The sequence below is a fragment of the Trachypithecus francoisi genome, unplaced genomic scaffold (genome assembly GCF_009764315.1).
Source record: "Trachypithecus francoisi isolate TF-2019V2 unplaced genomic scaffold, Tfra_2.0 Lachesis_group4, whole genome shotgun sequence".
Lineage (NCBI taxonomy): Eukaryota > Metazoa > Chordata > Mammalia > Primates > Cercopithecidae > Trachypithecus > Trachypithecus francoisi.
This window is the reverse complement of record NW_022681469.1, coordinates 115,736,477-115,756,489: the sequence shown is the minus strand read 5'-3', so window position 1 is coordinate 115,756,489 and position 20,013 is coordinate 115,736,477. Positions and strand designations below refer to the sequence as shown.

The following is a 20,013-nucleotide window of genomic DNA, read 5'->3' as shown; positions in this document are numbered from 1 at the left end:
TCCTGGACTCCAACATCTCTCTTGCTGGGCTCTTCAAGATTCTGTCCCCCAGCAGGGCGCGGTGGCTAACGTCTGTAATCCCAGCGCTTTGGGAGGCCAAGGTGGGTGGATCACTTGAGGTCAGGAGTTCGAGACCAGCCTGGCCAACAAGACAAAACCCGGTCTCTACTAAAACTATGAAAACTAGCCGGGGGTGGTGCCCTGCGCCTGTAATCCCAGCTACTCGGGAGGCTGAGGTTGCAGTGAGCCGAGATCACACCACTGCACTCCTGGGAAATAGAGGGAGACTCCGTCTCAAAAAAAGAAAAAAGGATTCTGTCCCCGCTAATTACTGTGGGAGTCTAAGCTCTTTCTTTCTGCCCCTTCAGGGGCTGACTCCTGGAGCAGCACCCCCTCCAATCCATCCATCCATCCAGTAACCCACACCGTAAGTTCCCTGAAGTAGAAGGGGGTTGGTGGGAGGAGCACGGCTGTGCTGGACCCTCCCCGCTAACTGATGGGAGGGTGAGGGGAGTTGGTAATGAGAGGAAGGGCCCCTCCCAGTCATCCCGAGGGCCCCCAGGAGCCAGACAGGAAACAGCTCAGGAAAGACAGCAGCCGCAGCCGCAGCCCCAGCCTCAGGGGTCATGGCTGCAGGCGGCGGGGAAGCCCCCCCAAAACATGAGAGTGAGAGTGAGAAGGGCGATTTGGAGATCTAGCCGGACCCCTCACCCTCTTGGACACACCCACCTTTTTTTGTTGTTTTGTTTTAAGACTTCGTCTCACTCTGTAGCCCAGGCTGGAATGCAGTGGATAGATCTTAGCTCTCAGCTCACTGCAACCTCCGCCTCCCAGGTCCCGGTTCAAGCAATTCTCCTGCGTCAGCCTCTCGAGTAGCTAGGATTACAGGCGCGCGCCACCATGCCCAGCTAATTTTTGTATTTTTAGTAGCGACGGGATTTCACCATGTTGGCCAGGCTGGTCTTGAACTCCTGACCTCAAATGATCCGCCTGCCTCGGCCTCCCAAAGTACTGGGATTACAGGCGTGAGCCACCGTGCCCGGCCACACCCACCTTTTCTTTACCGTTGCTTCCTTGATTTTTCTCTACTCCCCAGCGCAGCTTAATGCGCGCCCCCTCTGGACATTTTCCAGGGCTTGGTGGCGCGCACAATAGGTCCCCAACACTGAATGTTTATGGGGTGACTGTGAATGTTCGCTGCAAGGTTATCCAAACTGGGACTGCTCCTTGAGGACCCCCTGGGCGGCCCTCTATTCTCCAAAGCTTCTACTCCCTTTTCCTTCCTTTTCCCCCAAACGCAGTCCCTGCGCCCACTAGAGGGTGGTGGGCGCATCCAAGAGCGGCATCTGGAGTCCGCAGCAAGGTCAGAGCGGGCTTTGTGTGCGCGGTGAACATTTACGTGCACGCCTGGGCGGCCCTCCGTGTTGTTGCTAGGTGTGTGTTTTCTCTGCTCCCTGGTGCCAGCAGGGTTCGGGCCTGTCCCGGGGGTCCCTGGGCCCCAGCCCCGACATGCTCGGTCCCAGACAGCGCGCAAGGCCACGGCGCACATCTGGGCGGTCCCGGGGCTCCTCACCCGCCGCCCCTCCCCCTTCTCCAAACTTTCTCCAACTTCCCGACCTGCTCCGCTCGGTGCCCCTCTCCGCTTCTCTCATGAATTATTCAGTAGCGTGAGCTCCAATCAGCGCTCCCCAGGCCCCCTCGCCGAGCCCCGGCGTTGGGGGAGCTGCCCCCGCCCCCCGCGCGCCCCTCCCTCCCGGGCCCGGCGCCGCCCGGCCCAGTCCCAGCGCTGCTCAGCCCCGACCCGGCCCGCCCGGCTCCGCGCCGCAGTCTCCCTCCCTCCCGCTCCGTCCCTGCTCGGGCTCCAACCATCCCCGCCCGCGAGGAGAGCACTCGGCCCGGCGGTGCGAGCAGAGCCACTCCAGGGAGGGGGGGAGACCGCGAGCGGCCGGCTCAGCCCCCGCCACCCGGGGCGGGACCCCGAGGCCCCGGAGGGACCCCGACTCCAGCCACGTCTTGCTGCGCGCCCGCCCGGCGCGGCCACTGCCAGCACGCTCCGGGCCCGCCGCCCGCGCGCGGCACAGACGCGGAGCCACACTTGGCGCCGCCGCCCGGTGCCCCGCACGCTCGCATGGGCCCGCGCTGAGGGCCCCGACGGAGAGTCCCGCGCGGAGAATCGACGTCCACCCGCCCAGGGAGAGTCAGACCTGGGGGGGCGAGGGCCCCCCAAACTCAGTTCGGATTCTACCCGAGTGAGGCGGCGCCATGGAGCTCCGGGCGCTGCTCTGCTGGGCTTCTTTGGCCGCCGCTTTGGAAGGTGAGTTTCCTTTGGGGAGGCACCCCGTCACTCCTGGGACCTCCCCACCACATCTGGGCCTCGGAGTGGAGTGGCCGGCCTCTGTCTACCTTTACTCGGGCACTCCAATCCCAAACACTTAGGACCGATAGTGCTGGAACGGGAGAGGGGCGGGGAAGAGGCGCCCGGCGGGGAGTGGAGTTTTCTTTTGTTTGGGAAAGAGATGGAGTCTGGCTGCAACCGGGACATTCCCCTGCCCGGGCTCCCCAAACTCTCACTGCAGACTCCATACGCCCCTGGCAGCCTTTCCTTTCCTCCCCACCCCACTCTTCAAAACTATCTGCAAAGTTTCTGTCCCAGTCCCACCTCCCGCCCTACATGAGGGAAGGTTTCTGGAGGAGCAACAGCAGACAAGGCAGAACTTTTCGTGCTAGGCCCTAAAACGACCCCCACCGCCAATTCTTTAGCGATCACACCTTGATCCTCCAATTCCACACTCCTGCAACAGGATGGCCTCCTTTGCATTCACACATCAAACCCCCAAACCGCTCTCCGGCCCACTGCCCCTGCCCCTGCCCCTGCCCCTGCTATAGAGTGGCTCCTTGGTTTCTACAGGCTGCACCCCACTCCTTTAAATGCGGTCTAGACCCGGGCCCCAGGTGAGTCCCGGGCTTCCCTTGAGACCTAGGACCTACACAGCCCCCAGGTAGAAACTGACCTACATGGTCCCCACATTGCCCTAACTTAACCAGCCTATCTCCCGCTTCCTGGTCTCTCCAAGTGTTTCTTTGGCCATGGATCGCTGTCCCTCCTGGTCCCCTAGAGGGGGAGCCAAGAGCCCTAGAAACCCTCCTTCTGTGTCCCTAATCTCCTTTCAGTGAGCTGCCAACACCCCCCTTTCTCTGTCTGCTATGAAAGTGGTCTATGGGGGGTAGGCTATGAGGGACTCCCGAAGGGAAGCATTCAGTGGAGTTAGAAAAACCCTCTCCTGCCCCGGGCTGGGCAGGATTGCCCTGGGCTGGAGATCAAAGGCTAGGTGTGGGGTTGGGAGTGAGGGGAGGTTTGCCCAGCTCAGAAAGAAGGGGAAAAAAAACCGTGAACGAGGGGAAGAGGAAGGCCAAAGGGGTGGAAAAACCACGAGGACGAGGTGTGGTGAGAAGGAAAGACGCAGAGGAAATGGTGATTGTGACACCTATTACCTGAGTGTTTCCAAGCACTAAGCCTGTGCTGAGTGCCTTACAAATGTTAATTTCACCCATCCAGCAACGCTGAGGGTGGGTGCTATCATTGCCCCCATTTTTCAGATGAGGAGGCCGGGGCTTAGTTAAAGTCATGTAGGCCCTGTGCTCGGAGGAATGGCGAGAAGTGGAGGCCGAAAGCAAAGGAGAGATAGTGACTTGTCAGAAAGAGAAATTGAGGTGGACAGAGAGTGGAGGAGGAGAGAGGTGAGAGACACGAGAACTGACAGATCAAAGCGTGCTGCAGCCGAGCTGGGGTGCAGAAAGGGAGTGGGCTCTGGCTCTAGGCTGTGGACAGCCCGAGGCAGAGACAGTGTGTAAATTGGAGACAGGAAAACACTATCCCGGCTGGAACAATGGAGGGTGGAGACGGCAGCCTCTATCCACCCCCTTCCCAGAACCCGGGCATCCTGTCCCCAGCGAGCAGGACTGTCTCTTGCCACCCATGGGGACCCTGCACCTCTCACCTCAGGCTGGCTGGCTTCCCAGCTGAACCCTGGCCAGAGGACATCATTTGGACCCTAGGAAGAGGCTGCCTCACCCACCCTCTTTCCCTTCTCTCCTGCAGCTCCCATGGAGTGGGAGCCAGGTGTTCTGGCTCCCCTCTCCGCCTTTCCTAGCGCCCGCTGCCCCCGACATTGCTAGCCCCTGAGGGGATTCCCCTACCCTCCCTCCTCCAATCTCCACTGCCAGGGGCTGTGCAGTTTTTCCTAATCCCCCCCCTTCCTCCAGTGCCTGTCCCCTCCCCCGATGATTCGAGCCAAGCCAGGTGTGTTCACCCCTCCCATTCACACCGCCCCCCATAATCTCCTCCCCTCTGCCTTCCCGTAACCAAATCCAGATGTGAGGCCTCTGCGGGAGCCTGGGAACCCTAGCATCCTGGCCTCCAGCGCTTCCTGATCAGGGCACTTGTGAGGAGGGAGGTGCTGGGATGGGGGCCAGGGCTATGCCCCAGGCACAGAGCACTCCCTTCAAGAAGGAAAGGACGGGGTGTTAGGTCTGAAAGCAGGGAGGGGTCTTGGACAGGGAGTGAAGTTGTGGGGTAGAGAGACTGATTCTGGGACTTGGGAGGGGAAACATGGAGCCTAAGACAAGAGGTCCCTCTCCCATACCAGCAGCCTCTGCTCTTGGGGGTCAGGACCCGGGCACAGCTCTCATTTTAACCCTTTCTGAGCTGCCGCCCCTTCTCCCCGTTCATTTTGATCTCCCCCCCCTCCAGGAAGGCCTAGATCTGGGGTATCCCAAGGGAGCCCCATGCCTACCAGATGTTGGCGGTGGGGTTGGCACTTAGCAAAAGAGGCCAGAAATCGGAGGCAGGTGCAGAGGACAGGGCTTAGTCCCCTGTTGGCCCCCCAACTCCTCTAGTTCCCACGGATCTGGTCTTCCTGACCTCCATCCCCAACCCCAAGCGGCACTGACTCTGTCTGTCTGTCTCAGAGACCCTGCTGAACACAAAATTGGAAACTGCGGATCTGAAGTGGGTGACATTCCCTCAGGTGGACGGGCAGGTGAGAGCTGCACCCAGGAGCTGGAGCTCTGGAGGGAAACTGAGGGAGGAGGGAGGGCCTGTGCCACCTGCTTTCTGTGCACCACTCCTCACCCCTGTCCCCCTAGATGACAGCAGCCCCAGCAGTGTTGTCTGAGCCCTTCTCCTCAGAGGCGCCCTCCCCGCAGTACCAGCGGGCCCCCTTTCTCCGTCCCTCTCACTCTATAGGATTCACCCCATGCAGCCCTCTCCCTGGCAGCTCCCCAGCCCCCTAGCTGACCTCCTTCTCTGCACAGTGGGAGGAACTGAGCGGCCTGGATGAGGAACAGCACAGTGTGCGCACCTATGAGGTGTGTGACGTGCAGCGTGCCCCGGGCCAGGCCCACTGGCTTCGCACGGGCTGGGTCCCACGGCGTGGCGCCGTCCACGTTTACGCCACGCTGCGCTTCACCATGCTTGAGTGCCTGTCCCTGCCTCGGGCCGGGCGCTCCTGCAAGGAGACTTTCACCGTCTTCTACTATGAGAGCGATGCGGACACGGCCACGGCCCTCACACCAGCCTGGATGGAGAACCCCTACATCAAGGTACCTGGGCGCCACTGGGGCTCAGCCACAGCCAAGGTGGGATTCCAGCCAGCAAGCCTGTGGCCTGGAGGGCAGCCGATGTAGTTCTGAGGCCTCTGACTGGGGCGCTAGGGGCTGGAAGCAGGAAGCTTAGGTCTGGGGAGGGAACAGGGTGATCTTCTGGGCGGAGCAGCAGAATATATGGGGGCTGCCTGGCCCGGTCCCCAGGGAGGCCCAGGGGTCAGGCTTCTCCTCCAGTCAACTCAACCACTCTACCCCACTACGCTCCAGCCACGCTGAGTTTCTCCCATTCCCTGACTGCACCTGGCTGGTTTCCAGCTCATGACTTTGCAGCGGTGATGTCTCCACCTGGGGGCCTCTCTGCCTCTCACACCCCTACTTGTCTTCCAAGTTCCAGCTCCAAGATCTTGCCTGTGCTGCCTCGGCTGATTCTCTCCTCCCTACAATCCTGCATAACTGTCCACCTGCCTGTCTCAGCACTTATTTTACTTTATTTATTTTTCTTTTATATCTATATTTTTAAAACGGGGTCTTCTATGTTACCCAGGCTGGTCTCTAACTCCTGGGCTCAAGAGATTCTCCCACCTCGGCCTCCTAAAGTGCTGGGATTACAGGCGTGAGGCATTGCGCCCGGCCTCAGGGTACTTTATAACTTCCCTAAGATTCATTCATTGCTGTCTCCTTGACTCTGAGGTCAGGGCCTGGCATGGCGTCAGTGTCAGTAAATGTTTGTAGAATAAGTGAATAAAAAGGGCAGAGGTGCAGGCCAGAGGCTGGGCACATCACAGGAGCTTTGCAAGGATGAATGGACAGTGTGGGGGCCTGCAGAAAGTGTGCCCTGGGGAAGGTGGAGGGAAGGTTCTGGAACAGGAACCAAGGAGGCCCAGGGAGGTGAGCTGGGAAGAGCATGACAGTCCACTGGGTCCTCAGGGAGTGGGGACAGCAGCGGTGTGCCTCCCCCGCCCCGGCAGGTGGACACAGTGGCCGCGGAGCATCTTACCCGGAAGCGCCCTGGGGCCGAGGCCACTGGGAAGGTGAATGTCAAGACACTGCGTCTGGGACCACTCAGCAAGGCCGGCTTCTACCTGGCCTTCCAGGACCAGGGTGCCTGCATGGCCCTGCTCTCCCTGCACCTCTTCTACAAGAAGTGCGCCCAGCTGACTGTGAACCTGACCCGCTTCCCGGAGACTGTGCCTCGGGAGCTAGTTGTGCCCGTGGCTGGCAGCTGCGTGGTGGATGCCGTCCCCGCCCCTGGCCCCAGCCCCAGCCTCTACTGCCGTGAGGATGGCCAGTGGGCTGAGCAGCCGGTGACCGGCTGCAGCTGTGCTCCGGGTTTCGAGGCAGCCGAGGGGAACACCAAGTGCCGAGGTGAGAGCTGGTGCTTCCCCTGCGACTGCTGCTCATCCGGGAGAGAGTCCTGAACTCCACTCAGGACCCACTTCTTAAGCTTCCATTTTATTTAGTTAGTTGTTGAAATGGAGGCTTGCTCTGTCTCCCAGGCTCGAGTGCAGTGGCGCAATCTCTGCTCACTGCAACCTTCGCCTTCCGGGTCCCAGTTCAAGCAGTTCTCCTGTCTCAGCCTCCCGAGTAGCTGGGACTACAGGCACACGCCACCATGCCCGGTAATTGTTGTATTTTTAGTAGAGACAGAATTTCACCATGTTGGCCAGACTGGTCTCAAACTCTTGACCTCGTGATCCGCCCACCTCAGCCTGCCAAAGTGTTGAGATTACAGGCGTGAGCCACTGCACCCAGCCAACTTTCTGTTTCAAATGCTCTTCCCTCTCCTGAGCACTCAGTTACCAGAGGGTCTGTTTTCTGAGCCCTTTCTCATTTCCAGACTTCTCTTTAACCTTGGCCAACTTCCCTGCTTGCCGAACATGGGAGGCTGGGCTGGGCTGCAGGACTGTCCTGTGGGGTGGACCTTGTTGGTGTAGGGACACTTGTTCATTGTAAGTCTCTAATTTACTGATACTGAATTCTCACTTAGCCTTCTCTCTAGAGCAGGGCTTCTTACCCTCTGGTTTTCTAGGGAATCTGTGAGCTTTGATGGAGGAACAAAAATGACTTTATTTATTTATTTATTTATTTATTTATTTATTTTGAGACGGAGTCTCACTCTGTCACCCAGGCTGGAATGCAGTGGTGCGATCTCTGCTCACTGCAAGCTCCACCTCCCGGGTTCACACCATTCTCCTGCATCAGCCTCCCTAGTAGGTGGGACTACAGGCGCCTGCCACCACGTCTGGCTAATTTTTTGTATTTTTAGTAGAGACGGAGTTTTTCCATGTTAGCCAGGATGATCTCAATCTCCTGACCTCATGATCTGCCCGCCTCGGCCTCCCAGAGTGCTGAGATTACAGGCGTGAGCCACCACGCCTGGCCGACTTTTTTTTTTCTTTTTTGAGACAGTGTCTTGCTCTGTCACCCAGGCTAGCATGCAGTAGCATGACCTTGGCTCACCGTAACCTCTGCTTCCTGGGTTCAAGCGATTTTCCTGCCTCAGCCTCCAGAGTAGCTGGGACTACAGGCATGCACCACCACACCTGGCTAGTTTTTGTATTTTTAGTAGAGACGGGGGTTTGCCATGTTGGCCAGGCTGGTCTCGAACTCCTGACCTCAAGTGATTTGCCCGCCTCCGCCTCCCAAAGTGCTGGGATTACAGGCATACATCACCACACCTGGCTGGAAAAAAAAAGACTTTTTATTTTCACCTGAAATTCATTAATTTCCACTTGAAATTCCACCTGTGGTTGTAGCAGGACCTGAGACTTGGGCCCCATGGAAATCATAGCTATTGCCTGGCACAGTGGTTCATGTCTGTAGTCCCAGCACTTTGAGATGCCAAGGTGGGAGGATCACTTGAGCCCAGGAGTTTGAGACCAGCCTGTGCAACATAGCAAGACCCCGTCTCTACAAAAAAATTTTAAAATAATTATCTGGGCGACCTGCCTGACCAACATGGAAAAACCCTATCTCTACCAAAAATACAAAATTAGCTGGACATGGTGGCGCATGCCTGTAATCCCAGCTACTCGGGAGGCTGAGGCAGGAGAATCGCCTGAACCCGGGAGGCAGAGGTTGCGGTGAGCCGAGATCGCGCCATTGCACTCCAGCCTGGGAGCGCACTCCAAAAGGAAGCAGTTTGGCTGTTTTTGCCCAGGCTGGAGTACAGTCGCAGGATCTCAGCTCACCGCAACCTCTGCCTCCCGGGTTCAGGCGATCCTTCTGCCTCAGCCTCCCAAGTAGTAGCTGGGATTACAGGCATGCATCACCACACCTGGCTACTTTTGTAGTTTTAGTAGAGACAGGTTTCCACCATGTTGGCCAGGCTGGTCTTGAACTCCTGACCTCAAGTGATCTGCCTGCCTTGGCCTCCTTCTTAGGGAAAAAAAAATCACAGGTATTTACAGGCCATTCCAAGAGCCAAAACATTGTTTTTGCTCATGATGACTTCAGTATTACAGAGATTAAGAGACCTGCTGCTATATCTTTGTTTTTTGTTTTTTTTTGAGACGGAGTCTCGCTCTGTCGCCCAGGCTGGAGTGCAGTGGCCGGATCTCAGCTCACTGCAAGCTCCGTCTCCCGGGTTTACGCCATTCTCCTGCCTCAGCCTCCCAAGTAGCTGGGACTACAGGCGCCCGCCACCTCGCCCGGCTAGCTTTTTGTATTTTTTAGTAGAGATGGGGTTTCACTGGGTTAGCCAGGATGGTCTTGATCTCCTGACCTCGTGATCCGCCCGTCTCAGCCTCCCAAAGTGCTGGAATTACAGGCTTGACCCACCGCGCCTGGCCCTGCTGCTATATCTTAATAAAAAAACACAAGTGTTGCTGTAGGCCAAAGTTTTTTCCTCATGTTTCAGTCATTGCATTTCAGCTTAATTGGTTTCCCTGGTATTCATATGTATTTTGTGGTGTGCATTTAAAATCATAATTTGGAGTAGAGGTCTTTGTGTGGGCTTCACCAGATTGCCAAGATTAGGGTCAAAACAGGTTAGGATCTCTTCTCTGGAGAGAATCTCCTTTCTCCTCTAAGAGGAGAGGTTTTGAGATCTTTTGTCCATTTTCCCAACTTAGCACTTCATCATCCTTAAAAGCGCTGGAATTTTTTTCTTTTTTTGGAGATGGGATCTCAGTATGTTGCCCAGACTGGTCTTGAACCCCTTGGCTCAAGCGATCCTCTGGCCTCAGCCTCCCAAAGCGCTGGGATTCGAGACATGAGCCACCAGGCCCACCGTGCAGATGGATGTTTTCGTGCATGCTTTTGATGAATGCTTTCTCTCTCTCTCAGCCTGTGCCCAGGGCACCTTCAAGCCCCTGTCAGGAGAAGGGTCCTGCCAGCCATGCCCAGCCAACAGCCATTCTAACAGCATTGGATCAGCCGTCTGCCAGTGCCGCATCGGGTACTTCCGGGCACGCACAGACCCCCGGGGTGCACCCTGCACCAGTAAGTGACCAGCACCCAGGTGCAAGTTCATTGGGGAGGGGTCACAGACCCCTGAGATGGACCCTGACATGGCCCCCATCCTCCCTGGGCTTCTTCCCTTTGTCCCTGGCATGCTGGTCCCTAGCCCAGAGGAACAGGTGGAGCCCGCTTTCTCAAAGGCAAGAGTCCAGCATGCCTGCTGGTCCCTCCACAGACCTCTCCCCACCACCGCGGAGCAGGTCAGCCTCTGCCTGACTCCCTGGTCTCCTGCAGCCCCTCCCTCAGCTCCCCGGAGTGTGGTTTCCCGTCTGAACGGCTCCTCCCTGCACCTGGAATGGAGTGCCCCCCTGGAGTCCGGTGGCCGAGAGGACCTCACCTACGCCCTCCGCTGCTGGGAGTGCCGACCCGGAAGCTCCTGTGCGCCCTGCGGGGGAGACCTGACCTTTGACCCTGGCCCCCGGGACCTGGTGGAGCCCTGGGTGGTGGTTCGAGGGCTGCGTCCTGACTTCACCTATACCTTTGAGGTCACTGCGTTGAATGGAGTGTCCTCCTTAGCCACGGGACCCGTCCCATTTGAGCCTGTCAATGTCACCACCGACCGAGAGGGTGAGACTTGGGGGCTGGGGCGGCTGGTGGTCCAGCGGGAGAGATGTCACTGACGGCCTGAAGGGGAGAGGCAGGGGCTGTGAAGGGTCCCCAGGAAGTGTGAGGGGCCGAGGCTTTGGGGGCAAGAGGCAGAAAGAGGGCAATGGCTGGGCTCCTGTACAGGAGTGGCTTACTCCTGTAATCCCAGCACTTTGGGAGTCTGAGACAGGCGGATCACTTGAGCCCTGGAGTTCAAGACCACCCTGGGTAACATAGGAAGATCTTGTCTCCACAAAACATAAAAATATTAGCTGGGCGAGGCGGTGCGTGCCTGTGGTCCCAGCTACTCAAGAGGCTGAGGCGAGAAGATCGCTTGAGCCCAGGAGTTGGAGGCTGCAGTGAGCTATGATCGCACCGCTGCACTCCAGCCTGGGCGACAGAGTGAGACCTTCTCTCAAAATAAACGAATAAGAAAGAGAGGGTGAGGAGGATATAAAGGTGGGCTGGAGAGTTAAGTATAGGAAGGCTCCCAATGGGACTGGGGGCCGAGAGAATCAAGGAATTCTCGAAACAGCCGGGGAGAAACTGAGATAAGCGTAGCCAGCAGAGGAAGTTTTGGAAAAGATAAGGGACACGGCCAGGCTGATCATAAGGTCAGGAGTTCAAGACTACCCCGGCCAGCATGGTAAAACCCCGTCTCCACTAAAAATAAAAAATTAGTCAGGCATGGTGGTGGGCTCCTGTAATCCACTTGGGAAGCTGAAGCAGAAGAATTGCTTGAACCCGGGAGGTGGAGGTTGCAGTAAGCCGAGACTGTGCCACTGCACTCCAGCCTGGGTGACAGAGCAAGACTCTGTCTTGAAAAAAAAAATTTTTTAAGTTAAGGGACAGACCTACCATGCAGAAGGGTTCCCTGTGTCTCTGCCTCTCACAGTACCTCCTGCAGTGTCTGACATCCGGGTGACGCGGTCCTCACCCAGCAGCTTGAGCCTGGCCTGGGCTGTTCCCCGGGCACCCAGTGGGGCTGTGCTGGACTACGAGGTCAAGTACCATGAGAAGGTGAGGCCATCCCCCGGCCCTGGAGTGGGTGGGCAATGGGTTGTGCTCTCCTGGCTGGGACACGTGGGTTGTAGGCACCTGGCAGGTATTTGAATTTCAGCTCTGCCATGGATTCCCTAGGCAGCCTTGGGTGAGCCCCTTGGCCTGTCTGAGCCTCAGACTCTTCATCTATAAAATAGTTACTGTAATAGTTACCAGCGGCTGGACACAGTGGCTCAGGTCAGGCGTGGTGGTTCACGCCTGTAATACCCTGCACTTTGGGAGCCAAGGTGGACAGATTGCTTGAACCTAGGAGTTTGAGACCAGGCTGGGCAACATGGTGAAACCTCATCTCTATGAAAAACTTAAAATGAAAAAAATTAGACTGGGCACAGTGGCTCATGCCTGTAATCCCAGCACTTTGGGAGGCTGAGGCAGGTGGAACACCTGGGATGAAGACTTTGAGACCAGCCTGGCCACCATGGTGAAATCCCCATCTCTACTAAAAATACCAAAATTAGCTGGGCATGTTGGTGGGCCCCTGTAATCCCAGCTACTCAGGAGGCTGAGACAGGAGAATCACTTGAAGCCAAGAGGCGGATGTTCTAGTGAGCTGAGATGGCGCCATTGCACTGCAGCCTGGGCAACAGAGTGAGACTCCATCTCAAAACAAAAAAGTTTGCCAGGCATGGTGGCGTGTGCCTGTGGTCCCAGCTACTCGGGAGGCTAAGGTAGGAGAATCACTTGAGCCCAAGTGATTCTCGACTTGAGATCGAGGCTGCAGTGAGTTGTGTTTGCGCCACTGCATTCCAGCCTAAGAGACAGAGTGAGACCTTGTCTTTTTTTTTTTTTTTTTTCTGAGACGGAGTCTCGCTCTGTCGCCCAGGCTGGAGTGCAGTGGCCGGATCTCAGCTCACTGCAAACTCCGCCTCCTGGGTTCACGCCATTCTCCTGCCTCAGCCTCCCGAGTAGCTGGGACTACAGGCGCCCGCCACCTCGCCCGGCTAGTTTTTTGTATTTTTTTTTAGTAGAGACGGGGTTTCACCGTGTTCACCAGGATGGTCTCGATCTCCTGACCTCGTGATCCGCCCGTCTCGGCCTCCCAAAGTGCTGGGATTACAGGCTTGAGCCACCGCGCCCGGCCGAGACCTTGTCTTAAAAAAAAAAAAAAAAAAAAAATGGGGCCGGGCGTGGTGGCTCAAGCCTGTAATCCCAGCACTTTGGGAGGCTGAGACAGGAGGATCACGAGGTCAGGAGATCGAGACCATCCTGGCTAACACGGTGAAACCCCGTCTCTACTAAAAAAATACAAAAAACTAGCCGGGCGAGGTGGTGGGTGCCTGTAGTCCCAGGTACTCGAGAGGCTAAGGCAGGAGAATGGCGTGAACCCGGGAGGCAGAGTTTGCAGTGAGCTGAGATCCGGCCACTGCACTTCAGCCTGGGCGACAGAGCGAGACTCCGTCTCAGAAAAAAAAAAAAAAAAAAAATGGTATTATGAATATAGCACATGGCTTGCATACATAAGTTCTCCCAAAGGCCCCACCAGCTGCGAGGCAGACTAGTGATGGGAGTGGAGGGTGAGGGGAGGAGGCAGGAAGAGCAGCAGGAACTTAGGGCCCCGCGTGATGGCCACCCCCCTACTTCTCCTGGACAGGGCGCTGAGGGTCCCAGCAGCGTGCGGTTCCTGAAAACGTCAGAAAACCGGGCAGAGCTGCGGGGGCTGAAGCGGGGAGCCAGCTACCTGGTACAAGTACGGGCGCGCTCTGAGGCCGGCTACGGACCCTTTGGCCAGGAACATCACAGCCAGACCCAACTGGATGGTGAGCCTGGGGAAGGGATGAGGGTGGGGGTTGGAAAGACCCCCAAAGTTCCTGGGAAGACCCCAGGTCCCCAAAGTCCAATGTTTTTTTTTTTTGAGATGGAGTCTTGCTCTGTCCCTCAGGCTGGAATACAGTGGTGCCATCTGGGCTCACCGCAAACTCCGCCTCCTGGGTTCAAGCAATTCTCCTGCCTCAGCCTCCCGAGTAGCTGAGATTACAGGCGCCTGCCACTGCGCCTGGCTAATTTTTTTTTTTTTTTTTTTTTTTTTTGAGACAGAGTCTCGCTCTGCCGCCCAGGTTGGAGTGCAGTGGCTGGATCTCAGCTCACTGCAAGCTCCACCTCCCGGGTTTACGCCATTCTCCAGCCTCAGCCTCCCGAGTAGCTGGGACCACAGGCGCCTGCCTCGTCGCCCGGCTAGTTTTTTTTTTTGTATTTTTAAGTAGAGACAGGGTTTCACCGTATTAGCCAGGATGGTCTCGATCTCCTGACCTCGTGATCCGCCCGTCTCGGCCTCCCAAAGTACTGGGATTACAGGCTTGAGCCACCGCGCCCGGCCTTTTTTGTATTTTTAGTAGAGACGGGGTTTCACCATGTTGGCCAGGCTGGTCTCGAACTCCTGACTTTGTGATTTGCCCGCCTCAGCCTCCCAAAGAGCTGCGATTACAGGCGTGAGCCACTGCACCCGGCTAAAGTCCTATCTTCATGTCCTTCTTTCTGTGGATCACATGGCATGCCCTAGAGAGGAAAGAACGTAGGATGTCGAAACCAAAACCAACAACTGAGTGTGAAGTCCCGCGTGGTTCACTCTGTACCCCCAGGCTGGAGTGCAGTGGCGCGATCAAAGCTCACTGCACGGCCAGGCACGGTGGCTCACTCTGTAATCCCAGCACTCTGGGAGGCCAAAGCAGGAGGATCACTTGAGGTCAGGAGTTCGAGACCAGTCTGGTCAACATGGTGAAACCCCATCTCTACTAAAAATACAAAAGTTAGCTTAGTGTGGTGGTGCACGCCTGTAATCCCAGCTACTCGGGAGGCCGAGGCAGGAGAATTGTTTGAACCTGGGAGGCGGAGGTTGCAGTGAGCTGAGATTGTGCCATTGCACTCCAGTCTGGGCAACAGAGCAAGACTGTCTCAAAAAAAAAAAAAAAGAGGCTCAGCACAGGCTTGACGTTTAGCAACAACCTGACCCCGAGCTCTCCATTCCCTATCCAATAAATTGGAAATATCATGAAGCTTCTTGCAGGGCTTTGAGGATTGGAGGTAACAGGTTATTTTTAATATGCTAGGCCAGTGGCTTTCTTTTTTCTTTAACTTTTTTTTTTGAGACATGGTCTTGCTCTATCGCGATCTTGGCTCACTGCAGGCTCTGCCTCCTGTTCTAAATCTCCTGACCTCGTGGTCCACCTGCCTCGGCCTCCCAAAGTGTTGGGACTACAGGTGTGAGCCACCACGCCCGGCCTAACTTTTTTTTTTTTTTTTAAGAGACAGAATCTTGCTTTATCACCCAGGCTGGAGTGCAGTGGCACCATCTAGCTCACTGCAGCCTGCAACTCCCGAGCTCAACCAGTCCTCCCACTTTAGCCTCCCAAGTAGCTGGGACTACAGGTGTATGCCACCGTGCTCAATTAATTTTTGTTTTAATTTTTTGTTGAGACAGTTTTCCCTATGTTGCCCAGGCTGGTCTCAAATTCCTGGCCTCAAGCAATCCGCCTGCATCGGCCTCCCAAAGTGCTGGGATTGCAGGTGTGAGCTGCCACACCCGGCCTTGGACCAGTGGCTTTCTAAACCTTGTAATTTTCTGTAATAGCTTTACTGAAATACAGTTCCCCTGCCATACAATTTGCCTGTTCAAAGTGTACAATCGATACATTCACAGAATTGTGCAGTCACCACCACAAGTAATTTCGGGACATTTTTCAGCACCCTCAAAGGAGACCCTATAGCCCTTAGCCATCACCCTCCACCCAGATCTTTCTGTTGCCTCAACCCCTGGCAAGCACTAATCCACTTTCTGTCTTGAAATCCTCCACTGTGGTCTTCTGTGACTGTTCACCAAGCAGAATGTTTTCAAGGTTTATGCATGTTGTGGTATATATCCGTGGGTTTTTTTGGTTGTGTTTTGCTTTTTGTTTCTTTGTTTTGGAAACAGGGTCTCATTCTGTCACCCAGGCCGGAGTGCAGTGGTTCAGTTACAGCTCAACTGCAGCCTCAATCTCCCAGGCTCAAGTGATCCTCCTATCTCAGCCTCCCAAGTAGCTGGGACTGCAGGCATGAGCCACCATGCCCAGCTAAATTTTTTTGGTATTTTTTGTAAAGATAGATTTCACCATGTTACCCAGGCTGGTTTCGAACTCCTGAGCTCAGGCAATCCGCCCACCTCAGCCTCCCAAAGTGCTGTGATTACAGGCATGAGCCACCGGACCTGATCTGTTTTTTGTTTTTGTTTTTGACACATGGTTTTGCTCTGTCACCGACACTGCAGTGTAACAGTATGATCATAGTGCATTGCAGCCTCAAACTCCCGGGCTCAAGGGATCCTCCCACCTCGGCCTCCTGAGTAGCTGGGACATGCCTGGCTAATTATTATTATTTTTTGGTAGAGATGGGGTCTTGCTGTGTTTCCCAGGCTGGTCTTGAACACCTGGCCTCAAACAATCCTCCCACCTTAGCATCTCAAAGTACTGGGATTACAGGCATCAGCCACTGCTCCTGGCCAATATTTCATTTCTTTATATGAAGACGTAATAATCAGTTGTATGGAACTAGCCAATTTTGTTTATTATTTTATCTTTTGGTGAACATTTCAATTGTTTCCACTTTTTGGATAAAAACCTGAAAATGTTTCACCTTTAGAATGTTTCATTGAATGGAGATTTTTTTTTGTGTGGACTCTGGTATTTAAACTACAGCCAAATCACAACCACTCTCTCTGGTGGCTGGCATGCTGGCTTATGCCCAGGCTCGTTCGAGACCAGCCTGGCCAACATGGTGAAACCCCATCTCAACTAAAAATACACAAATTAGCCAAGCATGGTGGTACACACCTGTCATCTCAGCTACTCAGGAGGCTGAGGCAGGATAATTGCAGAACCCGGGAAGCAGAGATTGCAGTGAGCTGAGATTGCACCACTGCACTCCAGCCTGGGCAACAGAGTGAGACTGCATCTCAAAAAACAAACAAAAAGCTACTCTGGCAGTAAAAACATTGTGGAACTTCCTCCCTTGCCCTGAGGGACTTCAGAGGAGCCTGCTGGCCCCTGGAGGACAGTTTGAAACCTGTGGTCTGCTCCCTGACCCTGCCTGCCTGTGTCCTCTCCCTCCACCTGTCCCCTGTACTGGGGACCTGTTCTCAGGAGATCACAGTTCACTGCTCAGAGCTGGGGCTGGGGCCTCCTGCAGGCCCATCAGTTTCTCCTGATCAACAGCCTTTTCTTCTGCAGAGAACGAGGGCTGGCGGGAGCAGCTGGCCCTGATTGCGGGCACGGCAGTCGTGGGTGTGGTCCTGGTCTTGGTGGTCATTGTGGTTGCTGTTCTCTGCCTCAGGTAAGGGCTCTGACACCCGGAGGGGCCAGGAAGCCCTGAGTTGATGGCCACCTGCCTGGGTGCTACAGGGCAAGACTTTCTGGGTGCCCCCAGCCTCTTTTTACTTGAAATCTTCTCCAATCCCTGCTCCTCCTTTCACTGTGTGCCTCATAGAGATGTGTGACTCAGTTTACCTTTTGCTCCTTTCCCATTGGCTACAGGAAGCAGAGCAACGGGAGAGAAGCAGAATATTCGGACAAACACGGACAATATCTCATTGGGCACGGTGGGTTGCCCTAATTTGATGGAAATAGGGGCTTGGGACTGGGCGTGGTGGCTCCTATCTGTAATCCCAGCACTTTGGGAGGCAGAGGTGGGTGGATCACTTGAGGTCAGGAGTTCGAGACCAGCCCGGCCAACATGTTGAAACTTCGTCTCTATAAAAAATACAACAGTGCCGGGCGTGGTGGCTCAAGCCTGTAATTCCAGCACTTTGGGAGGCCAAGATGGGCGGATCACAAGGTCAGGAGATCGAGACCATCCTGGCTAACACGGTGAAACCCTGTCTCTACTAAAAATACAAAAACTAGCCAGGCGAGGTGGCGGGCGCCTGTAGTCCCAGCTACTCGGGAGGCTGAGGCAGGAGAATGGCATAAACCCGGGAGACGGAGCTTGCAGTGAGATGAGATCCGGCCACTGCACTCCAGCCTGGGCGGCAGAGCGAGACTCCGTCTCAAAAAAAAAAAAAAAAAAATACAACAGTAGCCAGGCATGGTGGTGGGCACCTGTAATCCCAGCTACTCGGGAGGCTGAGGCAGGAGAATCACTTTAATGTGGGAGGCAGAGGTTGCAGTGAGCCAAGATCGCGCTCCTGCACTCCAGGCCTGGGCGACAGAGCGAGACTCCATCTCAGGAAAAAAAAACAACAACAAGGAAATAGTGGCTTGGGGCCAAGAGCTATGAGCCGAGCCTCCGAGTCCAGTGGGAGTTAATTCCCAGCTGACGGGGCCCTGCCTCTTTTCTCAGGTACTAAGGTCTATATCGACCCCTTCACTTACGAAGACCCTAATGAGGCTGTGAGGGAATTTGCAAAAGAGATCGATGTCTCCTATGTCAAGATTGAAGAGGTGATTGGCGCAGGTGAGAGCGGAAGTCTGCCCGGGCACCTGGGAACAAGCGGGGTGGGCAGGGCCACACTAAGGCGGGAGAGCTGATGACCTCCACGTCCTTGTTTGAAGGTGAGTTTGGTGAGGTATGCCGGGGGCGGCTCAAGGCCCCAGGGAAGAAGGAGAGCTGTGTGGCAATTAAAACCCTGAAGGGTGGCTACACGGAGCGGCAGCGGCGCGAGTTCCTGAGTGAGGCCTCCATCATGGGCCAGTTCGAACATCCCAATATCATCCGCCTGGAGGGCGTGGTCACCAACAGCATGCCTGTCATGATTCTCACGGAGTTCATGGAGAACGGCGCCCTGGACTCCTTCCTGCGGGTGAGCACCCTCCCTGGCTTCCGCGGCCACCTGGAGTTCCCGCTTACACCCAGAGGCCACTTGGGCTAAGAAGCCAGGACAGACAGTGGATCCCATGTCGCCTTTTCCTCTTGGGCTAAGCCTGATCCTCTGCCTTTTTTTTTTTTTTTTTTAAGACAGAGCTTCACTCTGTCGCCCAGGCTGCAGTGCAGTGGCGTGATCTCGGCTCATTGCCATCTCGGCCTCCAGGGTTCAAGCGATTCTTCTGCCTCAGTCTCCCAAGTAGTTGGCACTATAGGCGTCCACCACCATGCTGACTAATTTTTGTATTTTTGGTAGACACAGGGTTTCACCATGTTGGCCAAGCTGGTATCACACTTCTGACCTCAGGTTATCTCCCGGCCTCAGCCTCTCAAAAAGTGTTGGTATTACAGGTATGAGGCACCATGTCCGGCCAGTCCTCTGCCTTTAATTTTCCCTCTGGGAAAGGCCAGGCTCCTGGGACCTTCCTTTGCCACTGACCCATACAGCTGAAGGTTGTCGTTCCTTGTTTTTTAAATTTTGTTTTAATTTAATTTTTAATTTTTTTTTAAGACAGGGTCTCACTCTGTCATCCAGGCTGGAGTACAGTGGTGCATTCACAGCTCACTGCAGCCTTGACCTCCTGGACTCAAGTGATCCTCTCGCCTCAGCCTCCTGAGTAGCTGGAACTACACTCATGTACCACCATGCTCAGCAAATTTTAAAATTTTTTTGTAGACACAGGATCTTGATAGGTTGCCCAGGCTGGTCTGAAATTCCTGGCCTCAAGCGATCCTCCCTCCTCAGCCTCCCAAAGCACTGGGATTACAGGCATGAGCCACCGTGCCTGGCCTGTCATTCCTTCATTTGACAAATATTTACTGAGTGCCTTCTATGCACCAGCCATCCTCCCAGTCCCCAAGAATAAAGCTATGCACACGGCAAACTGGATTTCTGCTCCTGGGGAACAGACGGTCTAATGGGGCAGGGGGACTGAAAATTAGCAAGTAGACGGCTTTTTAAAAAAGTAAACAAATCATTTCAAATGTGAAGAAAAGCAAACAGGGTCATTCATGCAAATATGGCTAGAGAGGAAAGGGAAGAGCTTACTTTATTTGGTCACTTTACCAGATTTTACTGACTGTCTTTTTCTTTAACTTTATTAGGCTTTTTTTTTTTTTTTAAGACCGAGTCTTCATCTGTCACCCAGGCTAGAGTGCAATGGTGCGTTCTTGGCTCACTGCAACGTCCACCTCCTGGGTTCAAGTGATTCTCCTGCCTCAGCCTCCTGAGTAGCTTGGAATTACAGGCATGCGCCACCATACCCGGCTGATTTTTGTATTTTTAGTAGAGACTGGGTTTCACCATGTTGCCCAGGCTGGTCTTGAACTCCTGGGCTCAAGTAATCCACCCATCTCGGCCCCACAAATTGCTGGGATTACAGACATGAGCCACCATGCTTGGCCTAGGCATCTTTTTTTAAAAAATCAAAACATTTTTCTATGTAGCAAAATAACATTGCATTGAACAGAATT

At 55.0% G+C, this 20,013-nt stretch overlaps 1 protein-coding gene across 1 annotated transcript in view; it reads left to right on the top strand.

Moving 5' to 3' along the window:
* The first annotated feature begins 1,745 nt into the window (after positions 1 to 1,745).
* Positions 1,746 to 20,013, top strand: part of EPHB4 (EPH receptor B4) — a 28,050-nt gene continuing 9,782 nt past the window's right edge. The window contains exons 1-12 of the mRNA XM_033192287.1: positions 1,746 to 2,314; positions 4,969 to 5,039; positions 5,314 to 5,601; positions 6,573 to 6,969; positions 9,892 to 10,047; positions 10,300 to 10,632; positions 11,546 to 11,670; positions 13,304 to 13,469; positions 16,911 to 17,013; positions 17,214 to 17,278; positions 18,019 to 18,132; positions 18,231 to 18,478. Of these exons, the coding sequence (XP_033048178.1) occupies positions 2,263 to 2,314; positions 4,969 to 5,039; positions 5,314 to 5,601; positions 6,573 to 6,969; positions 9,892 to 10,047; positions 10,300 to 10,632; positions 11,546 to 11,670; positions 13,304 to 13,469; positions 16,911 to 17,013; positions 17,214 to 17,278; positions 18,019 to 18,132; positions 18,231 to 18,478 (2,118 nt within the window). The 5' untranslated portion in view covers positions 1,746 to 2,262. The remainder of the gene's footprint in view (positions 2,315 to 4,968; positions 5,040 to 5,313; positions 5,602 to 6,572; positions 6,970 to 9,891; positions 10,048 to 10,299; positions 10,633 to 11,545; positions 11,671 to 13,303; positions 13,470 to 16,910; positions 17,014 to 17,213; positions 17,279 to 18,018; positions 18,133 to 18,230; positions 18,479 to 20,013) is intronic.